The 20,040-nt window shown below is 36.5% G+C and overlaps 2 protein-coding genes across 3 annotated transcripts; one reads left to right on the top strand and one right to left on the bottom strand.

Moving 5' to 3' along the window:
* Nucleotides 1-7,773: 7,773 nt before the first annotated feature.
* Nucleotides 7,774-15,090, bottom strand: LOC139141536 (uncharacterized). Its single transcript, XM_070711129.1, has 5 exons — nucleotides 15,084-15,090; nucleotides 12,031-12,177; nucleotides 11,652-11,750; nucleotides 9,665-9,809; nucleotides 7,774-9,177 (listed from the first exon to the last, which is right to left on the bottom strand). The coding sequence occupies exons 1-5, from the start codon at nucleotides 15,088-15,090 to the stop codon at nucleotides 8,511-8,513; spliced, it is 1,065 nt and encodes a 354-aa protein (XP_070567230.1). The 3' UTR covers nucleotides 7,774-8,510.
* Nucleotides 15,091-15,614: 524 nt separating this feature from the next.
* Nucleotides 15,615-18,523, top strand: LOC139142182 (uncharacterized). 2 transcript variants are annotated; one of them, XR_011554316.1, is made up of 6 exons: nucleotides 15,615-15,691; nucleotides 16,277-16,485; nucleotides 16,858-17,256; nucleotides 17,685-17,837; nucleotides 18,066-18,156; nucleotides 18,474-18,523. XR_011554316.1 is itself a non-coding variant. In XM_070712034.1 (5 exons), the coding sequence occupies exons 3-5, from the start codon at nucleotides 16,912-16,914 to the stop codon at nucleotides 18,066-18,068; spliced, it is 501 nt and encodes a 166-aa protein (XP_070568135.1). In that variant the 5' UTR covers nucleotides 15,615-15,691; nucleotides 16,277-16,485; nucleotides 16,858-16,911; the 3' UTR covers nucleotides 18,069-18,292. The 2 variants fall into 2 exon arrangements, 1 of the variants encoding a protein (XP_070568135.1); XM_070712034.1 differs by lacking the exon at nucleotides 18,474-18,523 and having other exon boundaries at nucleotides 18,066-18,292.
* Nucleotides 18,524-20,040: the final 1,517 nt, after the last annotated feature.

Raw genomic sequence — 20,040 nt, 5'->3', positions numbered from 1 at the left:
GTGTCTGAAGTCTAGTTTACATTAAAGGTAAAGATAAAGGAGGTTTGCTATTTGTTTTACCTTGATGCTAAACATTACTCAAAATTTACACTTAAAACGCTTAGTAAAATAATCTTACTATTAAACCAGATGTGAACTGAATGTGCTCACGTGTTTTACAACAGGTTCATTAATAGAAGTATGCTTCCCAGAACAAAAAGTATCTGTTGTATCGTTATATGTAGCAGGTTTAATCAACTTTCGCACAGTACTCTAAGAGTTAAATCACAAATTAAAAAACATTATTTTATATGCAAATGAGATGCTCATTGACTTGACACTGTTCAATGCTGCATGGGACAATAGATATTCATGAAATCAACATATGTAGCACATTTCATCAAATTTAATGCTCAATTTTTTTAGTGATATCACTAATTACAAAGTTCATTAAATATGCAAATGAACCCTAATTAACTTTAAACTACTCAATGTTTCATAGCAGAGTTAGATATTTATCAGATCAATAATTGTAGTAGGTATCACCAAATTGGAGCCGTAATTTCAGACTTATATATCAAAGGACAAAGTTCATTAAATATCTAAATGAACACTTAAGAAACTTCTCACTACTAATTGCATCACAACATAGTATGTTCAATAATTATATCCCTTCCAGATCACTTCGTTCTTCCAATCAAAACCTCCTTAAGGTTCCAAAAGCACGCACACTTCGTTTTCAAAACAGCTTGTCTGTTGCGGGTGTGGATGAATATGACAATCTCCCCAAATCAATCAGGGACTCTGAGTCACTCACAAGTTTTAAGAAATATTGTAACAACTTTGTGTTATCTATTTACTTGTCTGATACCTCTTCGTAGTTTTTTTTTCTGATATTTTGTATTTCTATGTTTTTTGTGTTTTCTAGCTGGTGCTGTAGTATGATTTTCTTTGTCTATTCGACTTCAATGAAAAGAGGTATTTCAACTATGGAGTTATCGAATTTAAATAAAGAATATAATAATAATAATAATAATAATTAATATAAGTATTATATAGAAATAAAAACGCGAATAATAATAGGTTCAATTTCCGTGAATTTTCACCATAAGGCTATTTTGGGTCGAAAAGACCAAATATGATATCTATTTCACTGCCCCATGTTTCCATGGTAACCATTTTAGGGGTTGAAAATTTCATTCTTTCTAATATCCATGAAAAATTAATTTGATTGATATAAAAATTATCTAGTGGGGGAGTTCGGGTCAGAGAACACCAAAACCAGACTTATTTCAATGTTTCGAGTTGCCATGGTAACTATTTTGGGATTGAAAATGTTACTTTTTCCCTAATTCCTATTAAAGAACGATTGATTGATGTAAAAATTTGATCATAAGGGTTTGTCTGGTTAGCACACCAAAAAATATCACACTCATTGTAATGTGAGATGTTTCCATGGCAACCATTCAGGAGTAAAATTACAAGTTTCTTAAAGATTTTACCTAAAATCCAGTAATCAATAGAATGTGTAATATCAAAGGGATATTTTGGGTTAGAAAGACCAAATATCCAGTGTAAAAATCCAGTAATCAACAGAAATATTATACCAAAGGGTTATTTTGGGTTAGAAAGACAAAATATGATATCCATTTTTACTGCCCTGTGTTTCCATAGTAACCTATTTGCATTTTAAAATTTCATTTTTTTTCCAAATTCCATTAAAAGTAATCCTAGTTACTATGCAAATGCTCTCCTAAGAGTATTTATCACAGCATGAACTCCATGTTAATTTTTGTTTTATGTTGCCTTGGTAAAAAATTTTGGCAACCACAGTTTTTTTTATTTAAAACCATAGACCCTCGAGAGGGTCAATGCTAAAACATAATTCTCTGTTTTTATTTATTTTATGGATGTCTAAGTAACAACTTAGAAATTTGTTCTATAACAAAAATAATTGTAATTTCTTTGCCTTCATTCTTGGATGAATGGTAAACATAATGTATATTGGGGCCATTCTGGTCAAAATTATGTTTTCCGTTAATTTTAGTGTTTTAGAATTAATTTATATAGACCAGAAATAATTTTTGAAGTATTTTTAATTTTGTTTCATGCAGTCATCCCAAATAAGTGTTATATAGTACAGTACTAACTCATTATGCATCGAATTATGTTTATGCCTTCAAATTAATTTTATGTGCTAAAATTAATTCTACTAGCATCTCAAATTAATTAATTTTAATGTATAATATTAATAATTAATTAATAATTATTTTTTTTCGTGAACCAGAGAAGAAAAAGCTATTTTACAAGATTCTGCCTATGAAGTGAATTTTCTAGTCTTTTGATACTTGCACACCTTTAATACCCAAGGAAACCGGTATAATGGACGACAGTGGGACTCAAAAGTTTTGTAACCTATTAACAACCCGTTTAACTCTCAGAGTTGTATGCAAATTTTAAAAGTCGCCATGACGACCTGACAACAACATGGCCTTTCCAGCACTAAGACATAGTGTAGCAGGGCTAAAAATAGGCCATGGCCCTTCTGTCGGGAGGAGGCATAATTTCTGTGTCATTGTGATTGATACATTATTATCAAAATGCGACGAGAATGCGTTTTTATTGGCCATCGTTACCTGTGTCTGTCATTCAAGTATGCCAGTTCAGATATTGAAACTTTGTTGCAAAGTTCCACCGCACGGCCGGTTGTCTTCGTAATTTCCAGAACAAAGTCATATTATGGCAAATTTCTGTGCCCAGCTGGGTTTGACTGCATTTATCTAGCTCGTCCCAAAGTGACGGACGCATCTTTCAACCTTTCAGCTTGGTGAAAAATGCATTTATTGATTCGCCAAAGGCCTATGGATTCGCATATTTTTGCACAAGTGCTACATGGACATAGGAAAAGTTCGACTCAACCTAGCCCTCTCGATTGTTGAATACAACCACGGTCCATGATGAGAGTTCTCGAATCAAAAACTGTAGTGTAGCTGTGCTCGAATACAAATATCTTCTCATTAAATTACGTCATTGTTATACAGAGTTAGCATTCCAAAGTCTGTCACCCTGTTTTTTTCAAAGTTAGCAGAAGGGCGGCATTTCCATCTGAATGATTGAACGACGTGAAACGCAAAAGTCTATCGCATATGTTCCGGCAATGTGTACAGTACTGTCAGTAGAAATACTGTATACGCTGCTGAGTTACGTAAGCTTATAAGCTTATACTCCACAAAATGGCCACAGGCGGCGTGAACTTCTGAAAGGATTTCCTAAACGTCCTACTAGGTACCTTAGACACTCACATGTGATATCCTGAAAAGTATTCTCTGCAGTAATTCCAGTTTCTGTCAACATTCCATCATTTTTAAAGGTCACAACGACACGATAGCGCGAGATCGGAGACGTTCTACTGTCACGCCACGCACTCTCAATTGCGCATGCTTTGGGATTCGCGTCGCGTCTCTGAAGGCGCGCGCGTGTTCCGACAGAGAAGAACGCGAATCGCAGGGTTTCTGCCAGACTACACTGCCAGGCGAAACATGCGAAATGCAGAAAAAAATGTTTATTCTGCAATGACAATATGATGCTCACGAAGTAAGTCTGAATAAGTTTTAAATTATACATACACCAGAATGAATCCATTGTACATTGGTACGTTTATGAAAGAATTAGTACAGGATACGTGTCTGAGATGTTTTTCAATTTTAGGTCAGTTATTAGAGTTGGGGTTGGGGGTGGGGGGTTCTGACACCTAACTTAAGCAATTAAGTTAGATTTATAAAATGAACTTTTAATATTACCCCTACTGTATGGAAAACATTCGTTCGGTGGTCGCAGCATAGCAATTTCACTGCAGAGAGAGAGAGAGATTTTTAATTTATATTGGAAATCTTTTCATAGTCGTGACTTCTGATGGAAGAAAACTAAAAACAAAATTAAATTGACCCGATTGAACGTGTATCCGTAAAGTTCGCACAAAAGTTAAAAGTCTAGGCCTGCTGGTATCGCGTAAACTGCTTGGTGTCACTTTTCCGACAAGCATTTAATTACCCCTTGGCTTAATGATATCCCCCTCTCTCCGTACAGTATGATGCATAATTCTGCGCTGCACGTAAAACAATTGGAAGTCACCCCTATTGACAAATTAAAATATACAACCCTCTTTTTCAGAATTCCCACACAGCTTCAATGAACTGTTATTAGATTTCTATATAATACTTATAGCCCCTAAACTTGTAATAATTAATATAAGTATTATATAGAAATAATAACGCGAATAATAATAGGTTCAATTTCTGTGAAAATTTCATCATATGGGTATTTTGGGTCGAAAAGACCAAATATGATATCGAATTCACTGCCCCATGTTTCCATGGTAACCATTTTAGGGGTTGAAAATTTCAGTTTTTCTAATATCCCATGAAAAGTTACTTTGATTGATATGAAAATTATCTATTGGGGTGTTCGGGTCAGAGAACACAAAAACCAGACTTATTTCAATGTTTCGAGTTGCCATGGTAACTATTTCCAGAACAATGTCATATTATGGCAAATTTCTGTGCCCAGTTTGGTTTGACTGCATTTATCTAGCTAGTCCCAAAGTGACGGACGCATCTTTCAACCTTTCAGCTTGGTGAAAAACGCATTTATTGATTCGCCAAAGGCCTGTGGATTCGCTTATTTTTGCACAAGTGCTACATGGACATAGGAAAAACTTCGACTCACCCTAGCCCTCTCGATTGTTGAATACAACCACGGTCCATGATGAGAGTTCTCGAATCAAAAACTGTAGCCATGCTCGAATACAAATATCTTCTCATTAAATTTCGTCATTCTTGATATACAAGAGTTAGCATTCCAAAGTCTGTCACCCTTTTTTTCAAAGTTTTGAGAAGGGCAGTATTTCCATCTGAATGATTGAACGACGTGAAACGCAAAATTCCATCGCATATGTTCCGGCAATATGTGCACTGTACAGTAGAAATACTGTATACGCTGCAGCCAGTGCAGGTACGTATATACTCCACAAAATGGCCACAGACTGCGTGAACTTTCTGAAAGGATTTCCTAAACGTCCTCCTTGGTACCTAAGAGACTTACATGTGATGTCCTGGAAAGTATTCTCTGCAGTAATTCCAGTTTCTGTCAACATGCACACATTTTATAGCTGAACGACATGATAGCACGAGACAGTTCTACGGTATACGGTACTATACACATTCTCGCGCTCGCAGGCTCAATTGCGCATGCTCATACTGGCAGACTACGTCACCTGTGTTTTGCTTCCGGCGCGGCCGACTTGGCAACTTAGGTTGAGCAAACAATAACGAACTGCCGAACGCACTCTCAGTGATGGCGGCCATCGTATTGTGTGCATACCGAGACGATCGCTCGCCGTGCGCGTGTTGTTCCTCGAATTCTGACCCATAATCATTTAAAAAATGCATTCAAATGTGATATTGAAAGCTGTTCTCAATTAATAAGGTGGCATACTCAGCATAGCTGGATGTTTATCGCTAGTTTACCTTTGACCTCGCGACATTTGCAGGAGAAGTTTCTTAGCACGGACAACTTGATAACATAAAGCATGGCGGTCTGTAAGTATTTTCATTAATGTGTTGTGTAATTTACGAGGTTCAGATTTTAAGTAAATCATTTTAACAAGATTGAAACCGATTTCACCGTGTCCGCAGTGATTTAATCTGTACATTTCATGGCGTGATTGGGTTATTTTTTATGCGTGTGGGTTTTTTTATTTACGTCCATATGTGCGTTGCAGTTGAGCATAGTTTTTCGGACCATCACGCATGTCTCCCTGGTAACGGGTTTGTTTACACACTGGCATATTTTCTGGCGCCTTTTTCAATCGTCTGTTGGCCTAGACTGTGAAAATGTCATTCGAATTTCATGCTCGTGTGCTAAAAAACCGGTGTCGTATTTGTGCACGGAAAATAAATGGCACAAGTTATCCATGCTCCAATTTTATCGTGGAGTTAAAGAATTGTTTCAGAGTACAGTTTTAGTGAAGACATTCTGATGTTCACCCGTCCAATTTTTGTTGCCTCTGTAAGAGAGTCATTGCTTCATGGCAGCAGGCAGAAAGCAATAACAAAACCTATCGGCCAGGGACACACTTAGTGAAATGGTCCAGACACTGTAGAGTACGGAGACGTGCGGTGTGTAATGCATTGTGTAAGGCAGGAAAGAAAAAGAAAAACAGTAAAAACAGGGGCAGACCAAGTCAATACTTAAGGCAGTGACATTTCTGGTATCACTGGCAAGGAGACAGAAAGACGGGGAAACTACAGAGTGAAACTCATGGCAGTACAAATCTAACAGCAGCTGTAAAACAGAGGGCAGGAAAAAAGATGAGAAGATTCATTCCCTTGCAGAGACAGAGGTTCAATGATCTCATTGAAGAAATGGAGGGTCCCATTTGCAAAGACATAATAGATGCATGGACCAATACAACTTTTGTGTGATGGACCACATGTGTTTTGTGCTGAATGTTTGTGTCAGTGGTTGCAAGTTTCTTCATCCTGTCCTGTGTGCCGTCTCTCTATTATGTGTGAATCTATTGTAAGTCCCCCATTGCCTTTGCAAACATGCTATCAAATGCCACAGTCACATGTGATTATGGGAATGTCGGTTGTAAGTCAGTTGTGCCACTGCAAGATCTGCAACACAACACGGAACGGTGTGTTTACCAGTCAATTGCTGGAGACCACTGCTTCTCGTCAGTGAGCCCAGTCCCCATTCCTGACACAATCAATACCGAGACATCAAATGATGAAACATCAAGGGATAGGCAGAACATATATGTGCAGTGAAGGCCGCAGAAATTATGTTGCAGAATGTATCAGCGGTGCATATGCTGCCACAGTATGAAGAAATGGCAACAACACTTGTCAAGAAAAAAATAGAAGCAAACAGAAGTGATGATAGTTTGATAAAGGTTAAAACAAAGGGCCAGGTGAGTTTTTACCTGCATTACTCTTGCTGATCTATACCCACATAATTATACAGTTAGATTTTGGAGTAAATTCTTCTGATAAAGTTATCATGGAATATGATAATTTGTAAATTTGTATTTGTAATAACATTTATTTGGTTTTGTAGTACATGTGTGACCTGGTAGTGGTTCAACAAATTAATTTCATCAAGTAATGAGCTAGTCCAATTTCATGAATTTATCACCCACATATACTTTTGAAAGATAAATTTGGTTTTTCAATTTTTGGTGTGATTTTTTTCAGCCATTGTGTTTAACATATACACCAAAGCCACGAAAAACAACCTCAGAAGCTAGCACTAGGACAAGACATCCCAGGCGAAAGTGAACATGGTTGACGATGAACTAACATGTTAGTTCATGGTCATATGACCATGGTGTACCATGTTAATCTATGGTCGACCATGTTTGTTAAATGGCACAAATTACTATGGTCTACCATGATCGACCATTGCCAAAAACCATGGTCAACCATTGCCATTGACCTTGATATACCATGGTCTAGCATGATCAAGAAACCATGGTCAACTATGAAAGACCACAGTTACAAACCATGATCATGGCACAACCTATCATGGTCCACCATGCTCATCAAACATGGTCCATTGTCAACCATGGTGGGTAGCCGTGGTCATCAACAATGGTTGTGAACAACCATCAGATAGTCATTACGGTCAGCTGTAGTCAGCCGTGGTGATAGACAAAGGTCACCAACAAGGGAGAAGTGCAATATTAAAGCTCTTGAAATTGACTGATGAAGTTCTACGACAAAATAGTCAGCAAGTGACATAGTTTTTAAAAACTTCAAAAAACATTTATTTCATCAAAGCTTTTTATTGACAAAAACAATGGGCATGCATAAGCTGTCATTCAAATGACTAAAAGATCACAATAGGTAGGGTAGAAAGACATCAGCTTTTGAGCAAAAAAAGGGTCCATTCAAGGCTTTATCTAATACTTGAATGCCTCTGAAGCGATGAATGCAGACATTTGCATGATCTACGGACTAAACGTACACAACAAGAGCATAAAAATAACCTTTTGAAAACAATGGGGCTCATTTAAGACTAAATATAATACTTGAATGCCTCAGAAGACTATGAATGAATACATATGGATGAGCTATTACTCTAAAAATCACTACAAGGCCATAAATATTATCTGATCAAAAACGATGGTGCTCCTTCAAGACTAACTACTATAATAGAATGCTTATGAAACATCTGAATGCAGACACATACATGAGCTACCAAAAAAGATCACTACAAAAAGGGCATAAATACTACCTTTTCAAAGAAATGTTGCGCATCCAAGAAAATATCATACATGAATGCTTACAAAACATGTGATTGCGAACACACGCATGAGCTGTCACGCAACAGTCTAAATCAGCACTACATCAAGGTCATTAATATATGTTTTTGAAAAAAAATGGTGCTCATGACTAAATCTAATACCTGAGTGTTTGAAATGCAAACCTATTAAAAGAGTCACATCCTGTAGAATTCAGAGTCTAGGGTTAATGTTTCTGCACATATTTCTGAACAGATTGCACTTTTTCTGTTATCTTCTTGCTACTTATTTCTGGGTATTTGTTTTTTATCACATTGACCATTGCGGAGAAGAGACGAGTGTCGAATGGCTCTTTTGCAGGGGTTGATTTGTTAGGCGCTTTCCCAGAGACAGAATGTGTTAAGATGTACTCTCGCGGAAACAGAGTGGTCAATAAGATTTTGACAGCATCATAAACCTTGTCGCAATGCGCGACAAGATCTTGAAGAGTGGAATAGGCCATGCCATTGTATGTATTGGAATCACTTGTAGATGCCGATATGGAAGGGTCACCTTCCCTAGATGTAGCAGCAGAGACATCACATCGGCTTTGTTCACCTGGAATAGAAGACTTCCACAAGGCAGACTGGTGAGCATAGCTTTTAGGTGACTCTTCAATAGGAGACTTCCACAAGGCAGACGAGTTAGCGTAGCTTTTAGGCCACTCTTCAATAGGAGACTTCCACAAGGCAGACTGATGAGCTGTACTACTTTTAGGCGACTCTTCAAGCATGGTATGAAAATCATTGGTGGGAGCACTGCCTGCAGATGGCCCTGATTGCAGATCCTTCACTTTCTTTTTCAACCGACGCACCTCTTCTTTAAGGTCATTGAATTCGCGCTGTGTTACACATCTGAAAATTTAGAACAAGTAGTTTAAAAATAGCACAATATGTAGTTCAGTTTATACCACACAACTGAAAGTGACAATTTGGCATCTGAAAAATCGAAGTGTTGAAAATCAAATGTTGACAAATATTAGTGAGCAGCACTTTCACTGTCTCTCACTGTATGATCACAATCTTATAATTTCCATTTAAACAATACTGTTAAAGCAGGAAATTGCAATCTATGGGATTGCGCTTCACCTGTTACTATTTTAAAAAGTCAGTTTAAGTTTCATAACAGCGGGATATATAGGGCTGAATTTGATGGGTTGCAAGTTTTGTGCTTACTTTGCTGCAGGATGGTGTTATCGTGAAGTCAAGTGAGACCTAGAATTCAGAGTTGAAAATGGATCATGTAAAGGCAGCAAAAAAATTCCACATTCAAACTGATTCAAATGAAGGCAGCCCACGACCAAAAGGCTGTTAGAAAACTCTTGATTTATCCACAACTTACTCCTTGTGAGAATCAAATGAAGCTGCAGGAATGGCAAAATCTGACTGTGAGGAAGCATCAGAGGTATTTCCGCTACACTTAGGAGACCTGATTTTCGTCAACACACGCTGTGCAAAGGCTTTTTGAGAAGTGATTTCCAATGCTTCTGTTAATACAAACAGAAAATCGGTAAGTATCATGGGGGAGAGGGGGTATCATCCCCCTTATATCATAAAAAGTATAAAGGCAAAATATGGTCCTATAAAATTTCAATGTATACATAACACAGTCCATTTATTTCAAACCATATACACCTGGTATCAGGAATTCATACAGATGAAATCTACAGCACACAGGGTATACATTGACACAGGTTATGACCACACGAGCACACAGGGTATACATTGACACAGGTAAATGATCATATGACCAGAGAACAAATCTGTTCTTTAACCCTTTCACCCCCAGTTCCATGTATACAGGTCCAACTTTACCATAGCAAACTATGGATTGGGACAAACCATGGTCGTGAAAGGGTTAATTTAGGAAATATCCGGCTAAGACATTTTTAAATAAACCTTAATGATAGTACATGTTGTAATAACATAGGATGTTGCTAAATTTAATCAATAAAGCACACCCAGTGATGGTATACCAAAAGTTTTCGACCAGTTCACGATGTATATGCACGAGTGATAGCTTGTGCATATATGGAGTGAAGTGGTCAAAATAGTGTAGTAAATGGTCGCTGGATGTGATTAACTGCTATTATATCATGACAATATATTGAAATTCTGGGGTGGAACGTAAAAACCCAGAATTTCGCTCAAGCTGAGAGCTTGTGCGCATGCCAGCCGTGGTATATTGCCAATATAACATGGTTCTTTTTGCACCTTGACCAATCAGATCGCTGTAGTTGCATCATCAATATACTTGTATGATATAATAACATAAATTTCTTTATGAAAAGGTAAAACAATATTGAATTTATTTGTTGAATTTGTAGTTTGTTGATGACTGCATCAGATTACCTTTTCCTCAGTTTGTGGGGCTATGGTCACAATATTCAAACAGAAATTCTGGCACTGTAAATCTTTTCACACGGGAAAAAAGGCATACAGAACAGAGAATGGCAGGCAAAACCAGAGCAACCTTGCCATGTCCATAAAAGGAATGGTTAAGGAACTCACTGTGTTGTTGATATTTTGTCCATGACTACTTGATTAAACACATGTATACACATGCAATTCTATGCAATGCTTATATGCACTACCTAACACCCTGAGCTAAAAGTCACAAATAATTTACTTAAGATTCAAAATGCCAGGAGGGAGATATTTATCTGCTAACTAGTTGGTTAAGCCAGGGCACAGTACAATAAATTAACCACAATTCTCTTTTATTTGTATCCTTGAAGGTTACTTTTCTAAAATCTTTTTCAGTTCTGCATGTAAGCACTAATGTGCAGCATCAGAATAATTTTTAAATAATATCATGTAAAAGTACGTTTTGATATTTCAGTGAAAGTTTCAAAATAACCACTGAACAACCATAAAAGTCACATTCTTTAGGTACTACAAATGCCTTGCTTTTTGGGTAGCAAGTTATGACGAACTGAAGGGGTCATTCTCTGAGAAAACTTAGCATGCAAATTTCTATTGTCACTTCCATTGCAAAAAATCAATATCCTTTTGTTTCATAAAATGGTGCAACTAGTCTCCCTACTTTCCATCACATTATTCTGTATGGCTGAGGACACAATCTCCGGCAAATTTCACAAATATGCTATCTCCTCTCTCAATTATGCATAATTTTCCAAATTATTTAAAATGAGAATTGAGAAGAATGGTGCGCATAAAAGTAAGTTTTCAAAATTTTGATAAATAGTCTGTGAATTTGTCTACACATGGGAGACATGGTAGACTTCACTCAGGTATCTCCGAGGATACAAATCGCAATGAATTATGGGAAATCTACAGTACCATGCAGGGTTAACATAGATACTTACTTTCACTTTTCAGCATTTCCTTTTCAGAATGGTCATCATCTGATAGAGATATCGCACGTTTTTTTGTCTTCGACTTTGCTTGAACCACCTTTAAAATATCTGAAGAGAAATAAAAAATAGTGACAGCTCATTGACTTGGGTGGCACTCAAACGATTAAAATGAATTGTGGTATTCTCTTCTCATTACAGTCATCTATTTGTTAAGGGCAGTAAGCAGGCAAATTCCAGTAAGGTTCTCCATGTACTTTATAAGATAGCAGCAGCAAAGACTCCTGGCTTCCAAATCATTTAGCTAAATCACAGAATAAGCACTGCCAGTTGTTGATCTATCAGTGCTTTTTGTACATGAAAGAGTATTGGAGTTCAAAAAGATACTTACTCTCCTTTTTTGATTGTTTCTCTGGTGGGACATAATCATCATCATAATCATCATCATTATCATAATCATCATCGTCCTCTTCATCAGAGACAGCACTGATACACTCCAGCTTTTGATTAGTTTTCTGTTTTTGAACCTTTGAACTACCTGAAGAAAAATAAATTTTGACAATCAGTATGGCCATTCTTCTTTACAGAGCAGGAAGCTCAGTCAGTAATTGATGTGCCTGTGATTTTTTGTACTTGCAAGAATTTTATTGTTGGGTTTTAAATGATAAGTGAGCTTTGGATGTTTTCTGTGAAGTCATCATCGGAGATGGTAATGATTATCCCTGAACAGAGAATGAAGAACAATATTTTCCAACAAGTAAATGAAAGCACATACAGGTACTCATATTACTGTCATGGAAGCTCAGTCGTCATTAATTTGACCTGCCTGTTTTGTTTGATGACATGTGTATAAAAAAAATTGTGAAAGATTTTCATTTGTGGATTTTTCTCAATACTTACTACCAGTTTTTCATTTTTTTCTCTGACAAGAACTGACATGCACATATGTTTTTGAAGTTTATTCTGTTGAGTCATCATCATCGGAGACAGTAGATATGCTTCTTTTTTCGATTTGTTGTATGTCCGTGAACAACCTGAGATCTACCTGAAGATAAATATTTTTTAAAACATCAATTACAGCTCATTCTCCCATAATTATTCTGTTGGAAGCTGATAGTCATAATCACATGTGTCTCTGTTTGGTTTAAAGGGACAAGGTTGCCCTTTTTTCATGAATTTTGTTTGATACGAGATAATGCTTATATTGTTTGACATGTTGAAAGATACTGATTGAATGGGTGACCATGCATATATTTGACCCCGATTCTAGACAAATTAAAAGAAACAATGGCAAAAATGAATGAATGGCCATGACCATTAATTCATTTTCGCCATGGTTTCATGTATCGTGTCTAAAACTGGGGTCGAATATATGCATGGTCACCCATTCAATCAGTATCTTTCAACATGTCGAACAATATATAAGTAATATCTCGTATCAAACAAAATTCATGAAAACTGGGCGACTTTGTCCCTTTAAGAGTGGGGATTTAGCTCAGCGGACCTGTCTGTTGCCTGTCCGCTAGGCGACTGATGCCATATGTTGTGAGTTCGAACCAGCCATATTATATTGAAGATTTTTCTCCATGCTACCATTTTCAATCTTTCCTTTTATGAGAACTGACGTATCATGTACATACCTCTGTTGTTTTCCATTAAGATCTACACAGAAACCTACCTTCCTCAGTGCACTTTGAGGAACTTCTTGCATACACACAAAATAGATTAATAATTACCTTTTTGATATGTGTCCACCTTCCTCATCAACACATGTATCGCAAAAAGTTATTCTCTACATAACATAGCAGAGCTCTGTCGACTGATAGGTCACCTGTTTTTTCAAAACCACTGGTCAGACAGCTTTAATATTTGGTTTACAGGTCCCTGTGATGACCTTAGTGAGATAATTCATACAGTCAGGAAATACTTAATTTTGTATCCATGTCTGTAGTAGCTTCAGGGACATTGGCCCTATGTTTTTATTTAGAAATTTAAAATACGTTCAGTAAAAGTTGACTTTTTTGATCACTCAACTGTACTTTGGTAGAGCACACAATAATTTTTCTTGCGGTAGACGGTCAGTAAGTCATCTATTTAGCTTAGCTATATACTCTGTATTTATTTATCTATTATCTCTCTTTACCGGATGTAAAATATATATTAACTCATCAAGAGTAGGTTCAAATAGTTTGATTTGTCGTGGAGTCAAACATGAGATGACACCATGATCGCAATTCCACATTAAAGCCATCATGATCATAGTCAAAATGAATTGGCTTACATCAAATTTAACTTCAAAGACGACAGATTATGATAATGTCTGAGTAACCAAATGACGAAATGGTTAACCATTGGCAAAACCTTATCGACTGTGGTCATACTGGACCTTGGTAAATTTTGGTCATGAAGATCATCAGTCAAAGAACATAAAGTAATGGCCATGATCATCCTAACTGTTGACCATATCAGGTCATGGTGATCAAGAAAATCGGGCATCAAAAACCATTGTCAAACATGGTTGGCCATAGGTAAACAAATTATGAGAGAGACTTCAAATAACATGATCAATCATGGTTGACCATCGACAACGATGGTCATAAGTATAATCAGTCATCAAATAACATGGTCAACCATGGTTGTTGATATCCGTGAACACGTTGGCTGTGATAGACCATGGTCAGCTGTGGTAGACCATAGTATTTGAATGTCTACTGTGGCCTCATATCATGGCTGACCGTGGTACTTCATGGTCAAACATCAAAAACCATCAAATACCATGTTGACCACAGTACACCATGGTTGACATTTCGCCGGGGATCAGAGGGTGTTGCAGTTAAGTCAGAGGAGAGACATTGTCAGTGGTGGTGATGCGATGCTGCAGCTGAGTGAGAGGAGGTGAGACACCAACAAAAGGACAAGAAGGAAAATCCTCCAGATCTTGGGACTCACTTCTGACATACCTCCAGGTGCTGGCCTTCATTAGAAGTTGCTATGGGAACAACATGGGCTGCCAAGAGGAAATTACGGCGTTACTTCAAGGCATGGCATGTGAATATTGGAAGTGAGGTATGTTATGCAGGTCATTTTCCCCCACACTCATCAAGGTCACTGTCCTTCTTGACCTCACAACCATGAATTTAATAAGTCATGTTTGGAATTTTCTGGAAATTTAATTAGTTGTGTAAGAGAGAGAATTTTAGAACAGTAATTAGCATGTCAATAAAAGTTCTAGATTGTTCTTATATGCTCTTATATAAGCACATGAGTATTAATATTGGGACAGCAGGCTTGCAGTCAGACTTTTGGGATTGTGTGCAAACTCTATTATGATCATGTAGAGAAAGACTGTGGATAAGTAATCTTGTTATCACATATTACTGAATATATGTGTTACTGTTGTTTTTGCATCTTGTTCATATTTGTCTTCAGGTTTAGCAAACTTACCTGGCATGGTACAATACCTACCAGTGAAATTTGGATAAAGTTAGGTGGGGACAAGGGTCAGGGAACCCTGAGAATGGTTTACCAAGTTGCTAACATCAGCAATCCAAATGTAGCAGATAATACAGTGATTTGGAGTACATTTGCAGCACCTGATTCCTAGCACAATTTAGAAATAGCTTTAGCTTTTAACAGAGGTCAGGTAGACAAACTGGATTGCACAAAGTGCAAGTAAGTCTAAACATGCATACTGTGTTTTACTAAACAATGAACAGATTGTACCATATATCTATTTTGGTACAATATTTGGAACTTAAGATACATACATATTGGTTATCCAAGTTGAATACATGCATTATACTGCTGATCCAAAAATCTGAAAAACACTGTGCAAATCTGACCAAACTTATGCAGCATAAATATGATACCTACATTAAATAGTACAAAAGGCAAAGTTGTTTTCTTGCATGTACAAATGCATTGATGTGTAGAAACATGGGCATTAATTATGAATGGTGTGGACAATTATTTCAGGGACAAGACACTATTAGCATGGATGATGGGAGATTATGAGTATCTGGCCAAGAGTTATGGATTGTCTGGACCAAATGGTATGAAATGTATACTTGCATGCTATGATTTATACATAAGAAAAGTTGAGGCACTGACAGGACAGGCAGTTTATTGTGTACACTTCAGTTTTACCTATGATTTATATGTGTACGTCCTTGACCTATCAGTTTGCAATTTGTGCGTCTGTTAATAATCAGCATGCATTGTGTATGATATGCTGTAGAACACAATTATGATAATTTGTTGTAGTTTTTCGTTGACTTAAGACATTCACAGCTAACATTGATTAGTCAGATAAATTTAAAGGAAGGGTACACAGTGGGTCAGATGTTGATAAATATTTGCAAGCTATTGACAAATGATTGTTTTTTGTTTCTCAATTGAATTCGTACACATAGTATTAATATGTATACTGGCAATGCAAAATGTAGTAACCATTAATTTCTTTGAAATAAATATTTAAATTGATAAGTTTGCATATATTACAGGTACATCCTCTCCAAGAGTTCACACATGCACATCAAATTGACTTCATGAACACCAGTCATGTCTATACCTACTAAGGTTTTTAAGTAATTATGTCAGTTTTTGTTCCTTGTCTTCCTCACATTGAAATAATTTAGGGAAATATTTTTGCGTATGCTGTGTGATCAGCAAGGAACAAGCACAGTTGCTGAAGCAGGAACAACTATTGTCATCAATGAAGATGAGAAACCTTGATGATATCAGAAAATGTCACAGTGAATTTCTTTCAACTGGTGGAAACCTAAGGCATGCCATGCAGCACTACAATAGTGTCAGAAAGCCACTTTTCAATGTACCACTGCACAGAGTATGTACTAATCAATTCAATCCACTATGTTGTTTGCTTCCATTGACCAACTAAACATATAGCTCTGTTCTGTTTCAATCAGTTCACTTTACCTTTCTCTGAACAGTTCAACAGACCACACTGTGACCTATCTACATGTATGCATGCCACTATGTCCATAACGGTGTGCACAAATAGAAGTTTATTAGTGAAGCTATATGAGAAAACAAGTTGACAATGAAGCCAGCACATATGTCAGCATTTGTATCAATCTAGTTGTTGTATATTTTTATGTAGTGTTTTCTTCATAAATAGGTAGGTATGAAAGTTACAAGATATTGTCATACATTAAAAGTAAAAGATACATGTGCTAACCCTTATATTTTATCACAGGTTGCAGTCCCAGGGTTGCACATCAGTCCTGGCTTGTTTTAAAAGTTTTTCACCATGATGGAAGCTAGCTGTGCAGTACTGGATATCAAGATCACCACGAATCTGGAGAGAGATGATGACATTGATGAACCCGTGCTGAAGCCTGCTGGATTTGACACATATGTGGCCATGTTGAAACAAGTCGAGACATTACAGTGTGAAGCGAAAGAACTCCAAGAAGAAGCTAAGACCTTGGCTGATAGTGTTGAAAAGGCTCTCCTTGCTGATGATGACTGTGACAATGATGATGATGATGACGACAACAGTGAAGATGATGGCAGACCGCCACTAATGACCTTGGGCAAAGTTAAAAAAGCCCAGGAGAAAGTGCAGGAACTCAGTGAAGAAGCTGACAGGAAGGTTAGTATTTATTAATAGAAGACCATACTACATTAACAAAATAAAAATACATGATTTTGTGATAATTTTGAAATCTTGTGAGACGCAATTAATTTCAGTGGCAGTGAGTTGCTAGCCAAGTCAAACTTTTTATCAAACTGGAATAGTTGCCATGTTAAATAAACATGTAATGTTTGTGTAGCCTGTATCATGTGAGAACACCCACAGATAACCTGTCTAGCAACCTGAGATCTCAGAGGGTCTCCTTCATCTTTGAAAATGGCATATTGATACCAGAAGTAAGATCATTTTGTGATGATAAGCAATAACATTGTCAATCTCAAGTGCACAGTCATGTCTATGCTGCATTTTCAGAATTTTGGATTGTGCACATTTGTAGTGCAGTCAATACTTTCCAGACAACACAGTGTTTATCTTTGTTTTCTTAGATATCTGAAGCTACAGACGTAAAAGCGAAACTGCCAAAACAATGTGGTTTTGTAGTCTGCGGTATTGACCAAGCTCTGCAGTCATTTGGTGTTGGACGTCATTCTTACCACGGGCAGGCATTCATCGGAAATCATGTGAACAAGTGCTGTAAAGTATGTGTTTTACAACTGTACACTGTTTTGTTGCTAAAGTCAGTGAAAGGCTCAGTATTCTGCTTGTCATGATTTTCAAGCTTTCAGTGTCAGATTTATTATGTGTTATATATATACTACAGAAGATGTATTTCGTCTACATTATTTTGACCTACTTTCAGTGAAACAACTCTGTTTGCTTCTTTGAAAGAAAGTTATCATATCCTTTTTTTATTTTTTGTGTTTCAGTAAGAAAACATTCAAACGTTGTGCAAGAGCGTCATCAGGACCACAGCAAGAATATGCCCATAGCTGAATGAACAGGCTGCACACATTTGTGGTCTGTATAAGCCAATATTTTCAAAATTTGCAGCCTGCCATAATCTTTAGAGTACAAGCAATAGAATGTCAGATGAATATATTAGCATTCTCAGTTCATGGACCAGTATATGTAATGATGACTTACCATTTTAGGATGTTTTCACATGTTCAAATGAAACTTCCTTCAGTTTTATCTTACATGAAATATCATGGAAAAGTTGAATTTTTAGCATGAAAATATAAGAATGAAATACTTCTAAATGCTTTCATTATGATTTAGTATATATACTAACAAGTACAGATGTAAATAACCTTGTTTTGCTTATCTATTTACAGAATACAACGAACCTGGCAGTTGCAGGTGTCCATTTAATTTCAAGTATTTCTCATTTTTTAATTTTGTCTGTATTTTCATATTGTATTTAAAATAAAGGTATTTGATCATTTCAATTTGTATTTTTTTTCAGTTTCTGTGTACCTTTCCTTTTCGTTTCCTATATTTTTTGTAAAGCTCTTTATTTGTCCCTTTTTTAAAATACAACTTTTATGGGATAAGTTACTTTTGATATTCAGAGAGTTTGTAAAAGATGTTTGCCCGAAACTTTGTTATCGGTACATGTAATTTATTTGAGTCTTGTCACTTCAAGAATAAAAAAAAATGTTTTATTCTATATGCACGTGCCTGTTTTGATCATTTATGTTATGGTTTGAAGTAATTTTTAATAACATTACAGTTAATTTGCCATTGTGCTGTTAAAACAATCACCGTATAATACAAATAAGGCAATAATACATTGATTTCTGCCTATATGATGAAAAAGGTGCCTCTCTAATTTTTGCCGTTTATGGCACTGTTCTGTGGCTTCCGATTGAATGTGTATCCATAAAGTTCGCACACAAGTTAAAAGTCTGGGCCTGCTGGGTATCGCTTTAAACTGCTTAGTGTCACTTTTCCGACAAGCATTTAATTACTCCTTGGCCTAATAATGTCCCTCTCTCTGTACAGTATTATGTATAATTCTGCACTGCACGTACAACAATTAGAAGTCACCCCTTTTGACAAATTAAAATAAACAACACCTCTTTTTCAGAATTCCCAGAGCTTCAATGAACTAGTGTTATTACATTTCTATATAATACTTATAGCCCCTAAACTTGTAATAATAATAATAATAATAATAATAATAATAATAATAATAACAAGGCAGTATTGCTGAAGGCAATGAGTACTTGGGCCGTGATAGAGTAATTTTGAGGACAATATATACACTATTCAAATATGGTCTTGAATTTACTCCTGTCAATGAGGCATTTGATTAACTGGTTATTAAACGAAGCAATGGCATGACAACGGCAAAATATGTCTAGCAACTTTTGTGGAGTTTGAGGCAGGGGTTCTTTATTTATAGCGGGAATTGCTTAAACTCCTTAAATATTCAAATTACAGCAAATTTCTTTGTTCTCGATGGTAGATGTCTAATATTTAGATGGGCATATTTAGATTTCTACCCTATAGTTATCCCTATATACCAAAAATCGGACATCCAGCTCTATTGGCTTGCTCAGAATTAGATATGCGCATAATTAATGAGGTACAATATGTGGTGTCATAAGGTGTCCCATCATACCATTTATGAAGGGTGTAGCACTTGTGGTTACTGAGTTGTGGACAAATATATATATTTGAGGTCAAAGGTCGAGGTCACGTGACATTTTGTCAAAATAATTGTATTGCTAAGTTATTCCTATTTACCAAAAATCAGACCTCCAGCTCTATTTGCGCGCTCAAATTATATATGCGCATAATTAATGAGGTACAATATGTGGTGTCATAAGGTGTCTTATCATACCAAATATGAAGGATGTAGCACTTGTGGTCACTGAGGTGTGGACAAATATATAT

This window comes from Ptychodera flava, chromosome 10 (genome assembly GCF_041260155.1).
Source record: "Ptychodera flava strain L36383 chromosome 10, AS_Pfla_20210202, whole genome shotgun sequence".
NCBI classification, from domain to species: Eukaryota; Metazoa; Hemichordata; class Enteropneusta; family Ptychoderidae; genus Ptychodera; species Ptychodera flava.
This window is presented reverse-complemented; position numbering and strand designations above follow the sequence as displayed.